This window comes from Vitis vinifera, chromosome 3 (genome assembly GCF_030704535.1).
Source record: "Vitis vinifera cultivar Pinot Noir 40024 chromosome 3, ASM3070453v1".
NCBI lineage: Eukaryota > Viridiplantae > Streptophyta > Magnoliopsida > Vitales > Vitaceae > Vitis > Vitis vinifera.
Window position 1 is genome coordinate 17,557,166 of NC_081807.1, and position 15,709 is coordinate 17,572,874.

The 15,709-nt window shown below is 33.0% G+C and overlaps 1 protein-coding gene across 1 annotated transcript; it reads right to left on the reverse strand.

The window, feature by feature from the left end:
• Positions 1-245: 245 nt before the first annotated feature.
• LOC100262362 (UDP-D-apiose/UDP-D-xylose synthase 2) lies at positions 246-3,662 on the reverse strand. Its single transcript, XM_002266594.4, has 9 exons — positions 3,219-3,662; positions 3,036-3,128; positions 2,800-2,907; positions 1,742-1,856; positions 1,516-1,649; positions 1,322-1,423; positions 1,133-1,225; positions 905-1,040; positions 246-817 (listed from the first exon to the last, which is right to left on the reverse strand). Exons 1-9 carry the CDS (start codon positions 3,489-3,491, stop codon positions 705-707), a joined length of 1,167 nt encoding a protein of 388 aa, XP_002266630.1. The 5' UTR covers positions 3,492-3,662; the 3' UTR covers positions 246-704.
• Positions 3,663-15,709: the final 12,047 nt, after the last annotated feature.

The window sequence follows — 15,709 nt, forward strand, 5'->3', positions numbered from 1 at the left end:
TGAGACAATGCATTTCTAGAACATGGGTGACCCTTCACAAGTCACAACTTTTTTCAAGTTTCGAACACTTCACATAGTTTTTTTCCATTTCTAAATGCATTGAAAGGTTTGCATACCCGAAAAAAAAAGAAAAAAAAAGATGGGATGTTCCTTTTCCCCTGGATAATGATTTCCCTCATCAAGGACAACTTCAATTTTCTGCTCATGTAGTAGCAGCTTAAAAAACAAGAATAAAGAGCGTAACATAGACAGAAATTAATAAATTATTATTTAAAAAATAATAATTAACAAATAATTATTTAGGGGAAAAAAAGAGGATAAAAAAAAAACAAGTGCCTGGACGAACAAAATAAAAAATACAGCACACCCTTGGAGAGACAAAATGGAGACATGACTAAGGAAACCCCTTGGGATTTGGGAAACAGAAAATAGGCTTTCCTTGTGTAATTTCCCCAATGTGTCTTAAGCCCAGCTACCGACGAACTACAGTAACCTAATGATAATTTCCTAATAAAAGTCTACTTTCTCAAATAGACTAGGAGCACTATTGACTACAGACTCTGAAATGATTAAAAAAAAAAAAGAGAAAAAAAAAAATATGTAGCTTATATGAAAATCAACCATTTATATATATTTGAATGCTTCCTCAGAAAGTATTGGACACCTTGCAGACCAACCACACCCCCCAAGTGAGAACTCGCTTCTTAAGATGCAACTGGCTTCGCAATGGCCTGCTTAATAGCCTCAGCATATGTCCTGTGCTGATAGGTGAGGGTTGACTCAAGCAAATCCCAGAGTGATGTCTTAGGGTTCCAACCTGGCAATTCCATCCAAAAGTTGTGTCAGAATTTCACTCCAACCGCAAAAGAACAGAGGAGGAATGATAAAGAAAACAGATCATTACCAAGTTGTTTATTGATTATGGTCATGTCTGGAATTCTCTTGTCACTGTCATCATATCCTTCACCATAGAATTCTTTGGAGCTTACATCAACAGTTGGTACCTCCAAAGAAGGTTCCCCACTCACCTTTGCATAAACCTGAATAATGGAAGGAAGTCATCAATATATAGAATCCATAGAGGTCAAGATTAAGATTAATATTGCATCAAAAAAACCAATGACTCATTCACCTCAGTCATCATTTCTGCAAGCTGCTTAACTGTAGCTTCATTGTTTGGGTTGCCCACATTGAAGATGTGACCATTAGCCCTGCCAGGATTATCCTGAGAAAAGATCATAATATTCAGCATCCTGTTTTTTTTTTTTCCAAGTAAACTAAATGTGGAATCATATAATGAAAGAAAGGATGGTCAACTCACAATCATCAACAAGACTGCTTCAATAGCATCCTTTATATAAACAAAGGTTCTCTGGGATTGGCCACCATCCACAAGCTTGAGTGGCTCACGACGAAGAAGGTTCTACGGTGGGAGAAAAAGAGCAAGATCAGAGACAAAAAAAATGAAAAAAATACTACCAAACAAGCCATGTTATGACAGATGTTGAAACTAACATTGCTGAAGCATGCCAGAACCCTTGGAACACCTTCACTAGGACCATCAATGCCAGGAATGAAATCCATTCTAGGCCCAATCCAGTTAAAAGGCCTCACAATGGTGAACTCTAGGCCATTCTCTGCACCTTCAGCTGTAAATAATAATAATAAAAAAAAAATTAGAAAGATCTATGAGACAGATGCATGTTAAGAAACATCCAGATTGATGGAAAAGTTGACTCACCATAAATCAACCTCTCAATTAATTGCTTTGCACAGGCATAGGACCATCTCTGCTTCTCAATTGAACCAAAAATGCAGGGGGAGGCATCTTCTTTGAGAAGATAGTAAGCTGGATCCTAATATCATATCAAAGCATATGGACTTGGTTCATTCCAACAATAAGGCAAGCAGAAAACAAAGAACAAATAGCAAACGATAGCTTCCAAAGCAGTTCAAAATTCCCATTCTGCAAATAGAAATAATGAAGCAACCAAATGTCCATTGTGATCATTTAAGTAAAAATACCTTTGCATACGAAGCAAAAACCTTAACCAATCATCCTAGATCTAGTGACCATGGGAGAGAAACATCTAACTGCAAGCTTATCAGAAAGAAAAATACTCATTGGCAGCAGAACAGCCTCCATTCAATTTAAGCTCCCTTATACTGCACAACATATGCAGCACCACCATAATTTCCAAACATCGCAACCACAACATGGAACATCTACGAAAACTCCAAAAATGCTAACTATGGCTAAAATCATTGGACACAAAAACACCGAAACATTTTCAAAACAACTACTTTCAATAGATTCAATACGCTAACATATTAGAGCAACTCATCAGATTGGATATTAAGAAATAGAAAAATACGAAAGTTCCAGCAACTTCAATGTGCAAGTGCCCAAGAAGAATAAAAATATTACCAGATAAGAAATGTTGAAGAATGATCAAGAAAGGACACAGTTATTAAGCAGTTACATTTCAATTATACCCTTCGGATAATATGGGTCATGACATCAGACCATCTTTGTCCATTTATAATTTTTTTCCATCACCAGCATCAGCACAATCCAACATTTAGATATATATTATTAAAAATGCTAAGTTGTATCTTGGACAGAACACTCTAGAGTATATCATAAATAGTAATGCTTACAACCTACAGTTAAAAAAACTACAAGAGACAAATACAAAATACAGAAGACAGATTCGAGCTCTATGCGTGAAAAAAAAAAAAAACAAAACCAAACAAAACCAAACAAAACAAAACAAATACAGAGGAGAGAGATCTCACCTGCCGGAGAGGTGAATCTTTGGGAAGAAAGCTCCCAATCGTTTTCCCATAGACTTCACAAGTCGAGAAGTGAATGAGACGCTTGTTGTTTTCTGAACAGTATTTCACCTAAAAAGCCACATCAAAACGCAAATCAACGCATACATCAGCTTCAACAGATTTCCGAGAAACAAAAAGACAAATAACAACATTATCTTTGAACGAAAAATAATTCAAACAAACATCCAACAGCATACCACTGGAAGTGCATCAATGAAATTGCTGTAAATCGTATCGAGAGGACGAGTATTGTAGTCTGCGGGAGTACAGATCGCAGCCAGATTGACAGTCTGCATTACCAAAGAAAACGCCACAAATTGATACAAAATACAAGAAATTCAAAATCCAATGCAAGAAATAGAAACGAGGGAATCACGAACCAGATCTGCCATCTTGATGAGTCCTTCGAGCCTCGAATCGTGCTTGATGTTGATGCGGTGAAACTGAATGCGATCGGACCAAGGATGTGCAGCCGGCTCGAGAAGGTGCCTGATCTTGTCATTGTAGACATCAACGGCCAAGACCTTGTGCATCGTCTCAGCCATGAGCTTCTCACAGAGGTGCGATCCGATGAATCCTCCGGCGCCGATCATGCAAATCGTCATCGGCTTGATGGCGTTTCCGTCCAGATCTAGCCTCGCCGCCGAAGCCATTCTTTCTCTACAATTATGCCTACTCTCTAGAGTAGGGATTGGGGGCCAACGTGCGCCGGGTGGAGGAGAGTAGAAGAGGTGAGGATGAGACTTGAGTGGAGATTTTTGGGAGGAAATGGAGGGGCTTTATACTTAAAGGGTGTGAATACTGGAGGAAGATGAGGCACCCTGGCAATGTGGCCCCACCTTCATTATTGTCAATTCTTTTCTTCTTATTCTCGCGTATATCTTATGACTCCACTCGCTTTCTCCCCATGCCACGTGCTAAATTTTCCCTTCCCGTAACCGTATATGGGATAGAACCCCTGCCCTGTTTGATAAAACAGTTTGTTATCCAAAACAGAAAATGGAAATAGTTTTTTCCAAACCAAAAACAGAATAAAACTAGAAAAATATATCTTAATTATTTTTCATTATTTTCTAAATACTATTTTAAAATAATTATATAAATATGAATATGGATTAAATAAAATATTTACATATAAAAATTATTTTTAAAAATGTCTAAATTAATTAAGAATATTTTAAGTTTTCGAATAAATTTTTATATTACAAAATATTAAATCACAATTTTCTAAAACAATTTTACAGAAAACACTTTTCAAACTAACCTCATTTTCCTTGTTAAATTTCACAAAATGAAATTATTTTCATTTTAACTTTTTCCATGGGTATGGCAATATGATGGGTTTAGGAAGGATTGCCATCATCCAAACGTCATCCTATTTATTTAAAATAATTCTCATCATCTTTTCATTAAAAAAATTAAATTAAGTGGGACGGGATAAGGTATGAGAAATTCTCATACTTGTCTTGCCTTGCCGATTAAACTTTTTTTAAAAAAAAATTAAAATTTTAATTACATTAAAATAAATATATTTTATAAAAATTAAATTATTTTAATTTTTTATAACTTATTTTATAAAAAAATATTTTATAATTTTTATTTTTATCTATATATTAAAAATAGATAAATAAAAATTAAATTAAATTAAATTAAATTTATATATAATCAAGGTCGGACAGGACAGGACAGGACAAGGTAATACATGAACTTGTCTTGAATTTTTAAAAAAAATTCAAATCCATCTCAAATCCATTTATTTAAATGGAACAATGCAGGGCCAAACAGGTATTAGAAAAAACTCACCCTATTGTGATTTAAGAAATAGAAAAAGAGACAAAAACACTATAGATTATTGAATATTTTCAAAAAGAAAGTTTTAAAATATAATGGGAAAACTCTATTCACATTTGTTAAATGAAAATCATTACTTGAAATACTTGTGAAAAACATTTTATTTATAAACATTAAATTTTGATTTGCATTTATATATTTGAGCTTCCACAATGCAGTTTAGCATGAATTTTTTTTTTTTTTGTTATTTTGTGATTAATAAGTTTGTGTACAAAAATTATATTTTTAAGGAACTTAAAAAACTATTTAAAATAATTTTTAATTAGCATTTAATAAATATTTTTTAAGAATATTATTAAATAAATTTTCTTTATTTACATTTAAAAATTAGCCGCTATCCTCTATTTAAATTTTCTAATAAAAGTATTATTAACAAAAAAAAATTATTTTTACGTTGAAAGAATCTTTATGGGCCTTTTTCTCAAATTATATTAAGTTAAACCGTGTTAAATTAAACTCAAGGAGTACAGGTGTCATCAAATCATGGCGAGTACGAAGCATCAATCTAAGCTGGAGTGTTAGTAGAAGTAATGACGTATCGTTTCATGTGAGTTGCTCTTTCGAATGAGCTGTCTATCTCCATGCTCACGTGGCCATTTTTCTGTGTAGGGAAGTTTCCAATCCCATGCAGTTACACCACACGCTTCCCACGTTCCAACGTTCCAATTCCGAGGATAATGTTTCGCTGTAGCTTATCCAAAAATTTTCTAATTTATGCGTTAGGAAAAGATTTGAAGTACATGTGAATTCCACAATGGTATTTTCTCATATGCCTTGTCGTAAGATTTCCTTTTGTTAGAAATTTTTAGGAGATATTATAATATTGATAGGTGTTTTTGAAATTTATTTAATTTAATTTTTATTTAAAAAATATCATCATTTGATTAAATTTAGAAAGTATTTTTAAAATGATTTTCCTAAAAATACTTTTATGCTATGTTTGGTTTTAGAAAATGTAAGGAAAAATAAGAAGGAAAGAAAATGAAGAGAAAAAATAAAAAGAAAGAATTAGAAAAATCGATTTGAAGTCAATAAATTATTTCTGCATACTTATTAAAACTCATTTAACTTATTTTAACTATTTTATATAAATATTAAATAATTTAAAAATAAATAATTTTTTAATTAATTTTAATTGTATTTTTCTTTTTCTTTTTTTTCATATTACAATCAAAAATGGGAAAATTAGAGTTTGTTTAGCTATGCGATTTAAAAGTAGTTTTTGTTTCTATTTTTAAAAATTCTTAATATTGTTTGGTCATTGTTATTTGAAAATGATGTTTAAAACAAAGTGAAATAAATAATAGTTTTTAAACAACAAATAAAAATTGTTTTCACTAATTTTTAAAAATAAAATAAAAACAAAAAAAATTCTAAAAAAAAAAAGAGAAAGAATTATAGAAAACAAATAAAATTGAACATAATGTCATGCCCTTTCTCTCTTCACAATCTAATACTGACACTGAAAATCTTTATATTTAATATTTCTTTAAATTACACATGCTTTTCTAAGTTTCTTTTAACTTCTTTAAAATTTTTCATTAAGCAAATAAATTTCAAATTAAATTATACTTAATACATAAAATTTATTAAATCTCAAAAATAAGTTGTAACTGATTTCATTAATACTAAAATTTTATGAAACTCAATAATATTAGAAAATTATAAACTAAAATTTATTTTAAATGTTTGGATTTGTTAATATATATATACACACACAATTGCTTTTATTAGACAAATAAACTGTGAATTAAACAAGACTTAATGCATAGCAAGTCCAGTAATTTTTAAAAATAACTTAAAACTTAAATAATGAACCAATTAGTATTAGAAATTTATTAATAAAAATTGATTTAACATGACTTTATTGTTTTTCTTCTACATAAAATTATTATTTTTTTCACCAAGGAAATGAACTTCAAATTAAACAAAAATTAATGAGTTGAATTTGTTAGCAAGTTTAGTAATTCTTAAAAGTAATTTAAAACTCAAATAATGAACCAATTAATACAAAAAATTTATGGACAAAAATTGGTATAAAACAACTTTATTGTTTTTTTTTTACATATAATTATTATTTTCCATTTTTTTCATTAGATAAATGAACTTCAAATTAAATAAAACTTAATACCTTGAATTTATTAACAAGTCTAATAATTTTTAAAAATAACTTAAAACTGAAATAATGATCCAATCAATATTAAAAATTTATGAACAAATATTAGTTTAAAATGACCTTACTGTTTCTCTTCTACATAGAATCATTATTTTCTATTTTTTTTTTACTAGACAAATAAGTTTCAAATTAAACAAGATTTAATGTGTTGGATTAATTAACAAGTTTAGTAATTTTTAAAAATAACTTGAAACTGAAATAATAAACTCATTAATATCATAAATGTATGGATAAAAATTAGTTCATAATAACTTTATTATCTTTTTCTACACATAATTATATTTTTATAATTTTTTTACTATAAAAATGAATTTCAAATCAGGTGATAGTTTGTATTGAATTATTTATCTCAAAAGATTAAGTGGGAGATGGCCCTAGGCAAAGTCCATGGCCCCCATTGTCAAGCTCATCTTGATTTGGGTTCATCACCACCCCATCGACAGGTTGGGCCCTAGGAATAAAGGGATATGAACTCTCCATTAGGACAAGATTAAAAATGTCTATAGTGGGAACAATAATCCCACTGGTGGAGTTCCTTACTTGGTGACATTGATAATTTAAAGATAATGGTTATACGCTTATCATTGGATATGAAGTGGTTGAATCGCCCATTGCGGTCCTACTTGCATAGTCCATGAGCCAAATAAAAGCTATATTGATCTTGCCTTTAGATACCTTTCATGGTTAAGATAGAGAGATCAATTTGAGATGGTTTCTAACTAGTAATAAGGTTATGACGTGACCAACGTATGCTTGATTTTTATGATACTAGGATACCTTGTAAAGGAATATGTAATTTAAGAGTATTGTATTTTTGCTAAATTAATTACCAAATGTCTTGAATGCTCAATTATGTCATATACTTGGTTATATATTTTTATTATGAATATCATGTTGGTTTTATTATCATTCTCTTTCTCACAATAGACCAAGCACAACTAATCAATTGGAGTAATTTATTTTGGATATAGTAACTAATTACATAAAATCTAGTTTAGGTAGAACTAGTTATTCCTAATGAACTAACCTAGAAAAAGGAAATAATGGTATATCAAGGTGGTATTAGATGGATCAAAGGACTAAAGGTCTAATACTTGGATATTTGGATAATGTGTTGCAATAGCAACACATGTTTATTACTAGAGACTTTGATATTCTCTTTCTAGTTGCAATGGTTATTTGGTGATAAGGGTAGATCAACTTTGACGAGCTACTCTTAAAACTGTTATGAACACTAGTATTCATATTGAAGGGAAAAACTCAAATCTCTAAATCCTATGCACAATGGAAAAATAGTATTTTTATACTTTACAAGGATTTAGAAAGTGCTAACAAAAACCATACCTTAGATTTGGATTTTATCGAATCAAATCCACATGGTGAAGATGAAGATCAAAATCGCAGAAATCTCATAAACCCGAAGTCTTCTGCCCAATGACTCGAACCTTGATCTTGGCATACTTTCGATGAGGAGGAAAAAACGGTGGAGGCTATGGCTCTCAATCTCTTTGGATGGTGGAAGACAAAAGCTATGGAAACCTTAACCCTTATGGGGTATTTATAAGGTTCCTAAGTGGGCTTAAGTGACTTGAGCTCACATGAGCTTGGGTCTCTTAATCTAGCCCAAAATGGGTTATAATTAATTAATTAACCCAATAGGGTTTTGTAGACCCCCTCCTCCCCCTCCCCCTAACTAGGGGGCATTTTCTTTTTTTCTTTATTCTTTTTTATCTTCTTCTTATTTTCTTCTTCTTCATCAACCTGAGAATGAGCTTTGTTATGTTTTTTTTCGTTAATATTTAGCAATCCCACATGGGAAAATGAGAGAAACAAGGAGTCAAATGACTCCTATAAAAGCCATCCTCAGCAAAGGCTTTATATGGTCTTGTGGGCTCAAAACTCAACCCATAGTAATTAGAGTGGGTATGTGGGTTGTGTCATAAGACAGACCCAACATGTGATTTAGTAAAAACCATTTAAATTCTATGGAATCCTTCCTTCTATGCTTACAATGAAAGGGTAATATTTTCATTTTGTAATTTTTTTTAAAATTAAAATCATTTGAACCGCCGGTTTGAGCAATTCAACCCCGGTTTGATCTTAATCCGGTCCAAATGACCAGATCAGACCGGAACGGTGACCGGTCTACGGTTGGACCTGTCGGACCGGCCGGTCCGGTCCGGTTTTTAAAACATTGATACCTGCCCCTAATGCTTGCCCTACGGAGGAAGTGGCTAAGTTGTTTTTCAATAATGTGGTCAAACACTTTGGGTTGCCGAAGGACATAGTCAGTGATCGAGATGCACGGTTCATAGGCCAGTTTTGGGTTGAGCTGTTCAAACTCTTGGGTTCAGAGTGTAGACCCTCAATTTTGTCCCTTTAGCACATGTCTTTAAAATTCATTTTCAATGCTCCACAATAGTTCCTTGGTGGCCCATGGTTACTCATACCACTTACCTTTTTCTGAGTCACCTCGGAGATTTTGGTTGAGGGATTATTTGATCCCTTATTGTGACCCTTGGCAGCCCTAACTTAGACTTAGGCTTTTCTTGTTTTTTTAGGATAGCTTTTAGATACACTTGGCCCATTAGGCACTACCCTAGGCCCACTTAGTCTCACCTTAGGCCCGTTTAGGCACACTAGGCCTACGAAGACTTTTATTTTATTTTATTTTATTTTATTTATTTATTTATTTATTTTGTTTTTAATTTTAATTTTATGATTATCATTCACTTTTTATTGGTTATCTTCCTCTTTATATTATTTTCCTTAACTTATTTATTTATTTATTATTTTTACCATTTTTTAATTTATTTACTTATTTATCTATACATGCAATTATTTAACTTCAAAAATTTCATGTTTTTGCAAGGAAACTTATCATTGGAGTTTAAGGAAGATGGGACTCTCCTTGGAAGGTTTTGGAGGGGAATTTGAAATTGGGAAGATTGCTTTTGATTGGAGGATTTAAAAAAAGAAGAGAAGAAGAAAGGAAGGAGGAGAATTTTCCTTTTTGGAAACAAATTTAGGTCTTGAGGGGTGATATATATAGGTGAGAAAAGGAAAATAATGGAGAGATTTTTTCTTGGGGGGCAGAGCACACGGAATTTTGGAAAAAGCAAGGGACTTCGAACGGAGATCGGGCTGTCATTTAATCATCAAGAGAGGATTTTCTCTTTGACTTCAAAGGTTAGTTTTCTATATAGTACTTTTATTTAGCTTAATTCTTGAGTATAAATAATCATATCGAATAAAGTTTGTATTTTTAATCCCAATTAGTTTGATTTTAATTTGTTTTTTTAGTTTAAATGTATTTTGTTGATCTTAATTCTTGACTTTAAATAATCACGTTAAATAAAGTTTATGTTTTTAATCTCAATTAGTTTGATTCCAATTCGTTTTTAGTTTAAATACATTTTATTGATCTTAATTCTTAAGTTTAAATAATCATATCGAATAAAGTTTGTATTTTTAATCCCAATTAGTTTGATTTTAACTTGTTTTTTAGTTTAAATGTATTTTGTTGATTTTAATTCTTAAGTTTAAATAATTGTATTGAATAAAGTTTGTATTTTTAATCCCAATTAGTTTGATTTCAATTCATTTTTAATCTAAATGCATTAGTTGATTTTAATTCTTAAGTTTAAATAATTGTATTGAATAAAGTTTGTATTTTTAATCCCAATTAGTTTGATTTCAATTCGTTTTTAATTTAAATGCATTAGTTGATCTTAATTCTTTGTTTTAAATAATCACGTTTAATAAAGTTTGTATTTTTAATCCCAATTAGTTTGATTTCAATTCATTTTTAATCTAAATGCATTAGTTGATTTTAATTCTTAAGTTTAAATAATTGTATTGAATAAAGTTTGTATTTTTAATCCCAATTAGTTTGATTTCAATTCATTTTTAATTTAAATGTATTAGTTGATCTTAATTCTTTGTTTTAAATAATCACGTTAAATAAAGTTTGTATTTTTAATCCCAATTAATTTGATTTCAATTCGTTTTTTAGTTTAAATGTATTTTGTTGATCTTAATTCTTTAGTTTAAATAATCATATCGAATAAAGTTTGTATTTTTAATCCCGATTAGTTTGATTTTAATTCGTTTTTTAGTTTAAATGTATTTTGTTGATTTTAATTCTTTACTTTAAATAATCACGTTAAAAAAAGTTTGTGTTTTTAATCTCAATTAGTTTGATTTCAATTCGTTTTTAGTTTAAATGCATTAGTTGATCTTAATTCTTAAGTTTAAATAATTATGTTAGATAAAGTTCATGTTTTTAATCCCAAAATAGTTTATTTTTAATTTATTTGTTAGTTTAAATATGTATGTGATTTTAATTTATTAGTTTAAATAATCATGTTAGATAAAGTTTATATTTTTTTTAATTCTAAATTAGTTCAGTTTTAACCTATCTTTTAGTTTAAGTATATTTGTGATTTTAATTCATTAGTTTAAATAATCTTGTTAGATAAAGTTCATATTTGAAATTCCGATTTAGTTTAGCTTTTATTTATTTTTAATTTGGATGTGTTTGTAATTGTAATTTAGTAGTTTAATTAATCTTATTAAATAAAGTTCATGTTTTTAATTACAATTTAATTTAGTTTTAATTTGTTCTTCACTTGTATGTGTTTGTGATTTGAATACATTAGTTTAATTAATCCCGTTAGATAAAGTTTAATCTTGATTTAATTTATTTTTTTAGTCTAGAGGCATTTATGTGTTTAGTTAATCTTATGTTAATTATGGATTGTTATTCTCAATTTATGCGCTTCTTGAATCCTTGTTGCTAATTCTTGATGGATATTTCATTAGCTTATTTGATCTAAATATTAATAATTTATTGCTTTGATAGTTTCCTTTTTGTTCAAAGGCCATTGGAAAATCATGAAGATTGGCCTCTACCATCACCATTATCATTTTTGTTAATTACTAAAAAAAATTTTACTTTGAGGTTTCATTTTTGTTTTGTTGGGTATTTTATTTCTTATATTTTATTTTTTCCAAATTAATTCCTTTTATTTTAAAATAAAATACTTTTCTCAAAAAAAATCATTTTAAAAATCTATTTCAAAAACTCATTTAGAGTCCTCAGGATCAAAATCTCTTTTTTTTTATTATTTAAAAATAATTTGCAACCATATCTTGTTCGGTTTGCATCCTTCTCGGTTTTCAACAAAAATTTTGGTTTTGAACAAAAACACGAATCAAAGCTTGTGGTCCCAAATAATGGGATGATTCTGGGCTAAATTCGTGTATATCAATTGGGGAATTGGTGAAACCCCTACATAAGAAAATCTTTTCAAAAATTGTTTTTGTTGCCATTTTTGTCACTTGTTGAAATTATGTCTATCTTTTTTAGGAATTGTATATAAGATGTGTGTGATAATTAATGTTTTCATATACTTTGATAATTTTTGTTATGCTAATTAGATAACAAACATGCTAGGGTTTCTTTATTTTATTATTATCTAATCCCTCATGTCTTATGGGAGCGCATTGTAAGTTATTTATGCTATCCAGGTACGCCCCCCCTATCGCCTACTTTCTAAATTTTGTAAACAATCGTGTCACTATGAAGTATGCATATGTTTGATAATCCTTAGGTGTTTAGATGTATGTTTGATTCACTATGATTAAATACATGTTGTGTGTTATACTTCTATACTAACTCTGATGTTTTATGATAGCGCTTGAGAAGCGGTCCGGGTACGCATCCTAACCTTTCTTTTATGGCAATTTGATCTTGTTTAGCATGCAAATTTTTTGAAATCACCTAGCCTACTTAGGTATCCATAATTAACCGATTAATTGCCATATTCCCCTTAACTTAATTAGTAGAGACCTCTTTAGGGCTTAGAGGGGTGCTACCTCCTAGAGGTACCTTCCCAATAAGTAACCTGATCCCCAGACCAAGACTTGGGTTTTCAAAGACACGCTTTTCCAAAAATTATGGAGTCATTTTTTTTAGGGTTTTATTTCTTGTTTTATTTTCCCTTCAAAAATAAAAATAAAATAAGTGGCGACTCCAACTTTTTTTCAAAAAATCAATTTTTCACAAATAAATAAAAAGCGAGTCTCGCCGATCGAGTGGGGACGCACGTGAAAAATGCGGGTCCACACAGAGTTGAAGTTCTCTACAGCCAACCACCCTCAAACTGATGGGTAGACAAAGAGGATCAACGCCTTGCTGGAGAAATACCTCAGGCACTATGTGACAACAACACAAAAGAATTGGGTGGATTTGTTGGATACTGCCCAGTTATGCTACAACTTGCAAAGGAGCTCAACAATAGGGATGAGCCCTTTTGAGCTAGCTATTGGGGCGTAGCCACGGATGCCTTTGGAGGTGGTTAAGCAAAAAACAGGATGAAGTAGTCTTGTAGCTTACAAAATGACTCAGTCTCGGTAGGAGATGTTTGATGAAGCCCGGGATAGTCTAGAGAAGGCAGCTAGACAAATGAAGCAGTATGCGGATCGTGATCGCAGACCCTTGGAATTTCAAGTTGGGGACAAGGCCCTCCTGAAATTGACTCCTCAGATTTGGAAGAAAATAAGCAGCAAGACAAGATAGAGGGGTCTAATTCCTAAGTATGATGGACCATTCGAGGTGATAAAACGAGTTGGGCAGGTGGCCTACATGTTGAAGCTGCCTGAGAGGCTCAAGCTTCACCCAACTTTCCATGTTAGCTTTCTGAAGCCTTACCATGAGGATTTGGATGTAGAGAGGGTGCAGACAAAGCGGGCCCCTCCCTTGGTCATGAAGTAGTTTGATCGAGAGATAGAGAAGATTTTGGATCATAGGACCATGGGACATAGCAGAAAGAATCGACAAACTGATTTCTTGGTTCAGTGGAAGGGGACTTCAGAAGTAGAAGCTTTTTGGAAGAGGGATGTTACCTTGTGGCAATTTGAGATGACGGTCCAGGCATACTGGCAGACTAAGTCGATGAGGGCGTTGACTTCAGTAGGTGGGGGTGGGTTTGTCAGCCCCTTAGCCTCTTGACTCAACCATGGAGGAAAAGGCCTCATGGGTAGGCCTTGCACCCATGAGAGCCTAGGCAGAAAGCAAGGAAAGCCTGAAGGTTTGGTGGTTCAAACTCCAAGGGTTAAGTGAGGAGGCCACAGGCGAGCCAGACACACACCGCGCGCACACCACGAGTGGGCCAGACGCGCACCGCAAGCGCGCACTACGGGCGAGCCAGATATGCACCGCGTGCGCATCAGATGAGCATGGTGTGCGCACCTGACTTACATGGTGCAGATGAAGGCTGAGGGACTTTTGGAATTTTAATTTATATTTATTTTTTATTCCATTATGTCTCCTTAGGCATATTGATGTCTCTTCCAGAAATAATGAAAACGACCCGTATTGCTATTTAAGAGGGAAGGTAGGTGACTCAAAGGAGGGAGCACTAAGGGAAGCCTTGACCGCACCAAGGGGGCATCATGGCACGGCCTTAGGCGTGCCTAGGACACACGGACAAGACTCGAGCACGCACACATGGGCTCCACGACATGTGTGGTGTGCACCCCGTGGCCGCAACTACATAGGGCTTGGTGCGGCCTACCTCCTCCCCGCGTAGGCCCAAGGGCACTTAAGCCTTGTGCGGTGAGCCAGCTGAGGAAGCCATAGGCACAATGCCATGGTCTGATGGGGCACCAAACAATAGTTGACTCGCACTATGATGTCGACGCACAGCACAGGAGCGCAATGCCCTGTGTACTAAAAGAGATTAGCCATGGGCACAATGCCATGGCTCATTGCTATGAAGCTGGACCTGACAGTGAAGTAAGCAACATGCCCAAGCCATGGCACAGGCTCACACATCAGTGTGGGGAAGACACACTGATGCACCGGTCACTTGGTCAGCTAGTCGGTACACGCTGCTTAGCTCAGAAGGCCTTGATCAAAGACATGCTGATGGGCACCCGGTCACAAGAGGCACCTTGCGGGGAAGGAGGCAGCTTGTTAGGGGGACTCTCCAGCAGCTTGGTGAGCAAGGCTTGAGGATATGGTAATGTAGCTAGCTAGTGGCAGCTAGCTCAGACAGCAAGTGATCAAGTCAAGCAACCATTTGACTTGTAGTTGGCTGAGAGCTAATGGCTAGTGCAATTGGGTGGTTCATGTGCAGGGCACTATCTGGGTGGTGGGTGGTTATGCAAGGCAGTTATGGGCTGTTCTGGCCAGTTGCATAACCACCAGGGTGGCTCCAACGTTTGAATTTGAAAATTCAAATATGTAACTACAGGCTGAGTCTTTTAAAAGGCCTCCTACAGCCTTGAAATAGATAGAGAGAGTTTGGGATAGGGTTCCTTCTTGTAATGCTTGGGTGTGAAGCATGTATTTTGACTCAAGGGAACAATTTTGTCTTGTACAGTGAATTAATACAAGTTGGGAAAGGTTTCCTGTAATTCTTTGGTGTCCCTGTTACTATGCTTTTACTTTGCTTGAGTTTGCTTTTACTCTGTTTTTCTATAAGCTGGGAATGAAGGTTGGCTAAGGAAGGGTCCTTAGCATCGCGCACTCGTGAAAAATTAAGTGAGATCTTCAGGGGTGTGACAATTTATCTTCCATCGAATCTTGGGTATCATCTATAGAGTGTATAATAGTGAGTTTGAGTTAGCGTTAACTCCATGGTTGGTTCAATAGCTTTGAAATTTTTTTTAACTAAAAAAGACAAGAAAAAATGCAGTGAAAACTAAAGGATTAAAGTTGCATATAACTTGATAAGTTTTGGTATTTAATGAATTAAGATTTGTGTGAATGACTCATTCAAATATAAAAATTGTTATGCTAACATGAAGGTTGTTGTTGAAACTAAGTGAAGGAAT

Excerpts from the sequence above, each read along its gene's own strand:
- LOC100262362 (XM_002266594.4), bottom strand. The coding sequence starts at position 3,491 with ATGGCTTCGGCGGCGAGGCTAGATCTGGACGGAAACGCCATCAAGCCG. Across the intron at positions 1,226-1,321 it reads AAGCAGTCTTGTTGATGATT|GATAATCCTGGCAGGGCTAA; the intron begins GTGAGTTGACCA and ends ATCTTTTCTCAG. Across the intron at positions 1,041-1,132 it reads TTGCAGAAATGATGACTGAG|GTTTATGCAAAGGTGAGTGG; the intron begins GTGAATGAGTCA and ends TCCATTATTCAG.